The sequence below is a fragment of the Theobroma cacao genome, chromosome 7 (assembly GCF_000208745.1).
Source record: "Theobroma cacao cultivar B97-61/B2 chromosome 7, Criollo_cocoa_genome_V2, whole genome shotgun sequence".
NCBI classification, from domain to species: domain Eukaryota; kingdom Viridiplantae; phylum Streptophyta; class Magnoliopsida; order Malvales; family Malvaceae; genus Theobroma; species Theobroma cacao.
Genome location: NC_030856.1, coordinates 3763247 through 3765190, shown reverse-complemented (window position 1 = coordinate 3765190; position 1944 = coordinate 3763247). Strand labels below are relative to the sequence as shown.

The window sequence follows — 1944 nt, the reverse complement described above, 5'->3', positions numbered from 1 at the left end:
ATGGAGAGAAATTGTGATGAATGGTTTAATTTATTTGATATAGTTTAAAAGGTATTTTTATCAAATCATGACTAAATATGGCTAAAAATAGTTAAATTTATTTTTATGGTTATTTTTAAAATGTCTTTATCGAGATAGTTCATTCCTCACAATTTCCTCTTTAAATTACTCTTTTTCCTTTTACTTTTTCAATGAGGATTGTGGCCTACATTCATTATTGTTGAAAATTATATCCAACAACAACAGCACCTCAATTGGAAATATATTAACCCAGACTTGTTCAGAACATTCTGGTTTTCAGCTTCCTTTGTCAATCGTTATTTGAGCAACGCAAGAGAATTAATGATAAGCCCACCTTCGTTGACAAAAAATATCACAATTTCTGCATTTAATAGAAAATTGTCAGTAGACCTACCATGTTCTAAGAGCATCTGTTTCATCATTTCTGGTTGATCTCAGTAATATCCTAAATTTTCCAAAGCATTCATTCATATTTGAAGAAAGAAGTGCAACATAAGATAATCAGTGGAGACGATTTCATTCTTTCTTGTATATTTATTTGTTTTCTCCATCTTAAGGACTGCTACTGCAGTAGATACACTCTCTCCAAGTCAATCCCTTAGAAATGGTGAAACTCTAGCTTCAGCTGATGGGAGCTTTGAACTGGGATTTTTCAGCCCTACAGTAAGTTCCACAAGTCGATTTTTAGGAATATGGTACAAGAAAGTATCTAAGCGAACGGTTGTATGGGTGGCAAATAGAGAAACTCCAATTTCTGATAATAAAGGAGTCTTACTTTTCTCCAACCATGGAATTCTTTCGCTTCTGAATAGCACAAATAGCACTGTTTGGTCATCAAATACATCAAAAACTGCACAAGAACCCGTTGTTCGTCTTCTCAACTCAGGAAATCTTGTAGTAAAAGATGGAAAAGACAACAACCCAGCTGACAATCTATGGCAGAGTTTTGATTATCCTTGTGAGACTCTGCTTTCAGGAATGAAAATCGGGAAGAACTTAGTGACAGGTTTTGAGTGGTTTCTGTCATCCTGGAAAAGTACAGATGATCCTGCTCCAGGCCAATACTTTGTACGTATAAATATCAGTGGATATCCACAACTAGTAATTGAGAAGGGATCTAAAATAGCGTACAGAACAGATCGTGGAATGGTCTTCGCTTTATAGGGATGAGAACGAATGCAATATTTTCTGTCAAACTTGAATTTGAGTTGTATGAGAATGAAGTCTATTATACTACTGAGCTCAAAAACAGTTCAGAAGTTATTAGGCTCATGCTGAACCCAGCAGGCTTTGTTCAGTTCCTTTTATGGAGTGATAAGAATATATATATATATCAGAATAAAGTGTTTGATGAGAGAAAAAGGGAGAAGAAAAGGAAGAAAAGGATGACTAGAAGTAGTGAAGATTAAGGCTCGTTATAGATCCTAGAATGATTACGTGCTTAGGGTGTTTTGAGCCATATATTATCTTATATCCTACCTTGACCTGAGCCATATGTTACAAGCTTGATTAAGTCTTATGGATCCTTGAGTAAGTGTGAGCCTATATAAGTGGAGAGAGAGGTAAAGAGCAAACATATGAATCTCTTGACTAAATTAAATTATTGCATAAGCATAAACTTATCAAATGGCATGATTTTCATTGCGTGAAACTCCACACTCACACATGGGATTTCCTTTGAAAATGGGCTTGCAATTTAGTGAAATGTGAACTTCAATAATATTTATTCTTTGCTTAGGATGCTGAGGAAATAAGATGACTTAAGTGATCTTTGGATTGGTGCAACCAAATTATAGTTCAATGTTTTCGATGTTTATGTTTCTTTCTTTATTTTAATTTTTTCTTGAGGATTAGCAAAATGTTAAGTTTGGGGGTGTGATAACCCTATTTCATAGAGTTATCTCGTACTATGTTAAGTATAAA

General features: G+C 34.3%; 1 protein-coding gene across 1 annotated transcript; it reads left to right on the top strand.

The window, feature by feature from the left end:
- Positions 1 to 1185, top strand: LOC18593770 (G-type lectin S-receptor-like serine/threonine-protein kinase At4g27290). The gene is made up of 2 exons (XM_018124216.1): positions 1 to 23; positions 579 to 1185. Exons 1-2 carry the CDS (start codon positions 1 to 3, stop codon positions 1183 to 1185), a joined length of 630 nt encoding a protein of 209 aa, XP_017979705.1.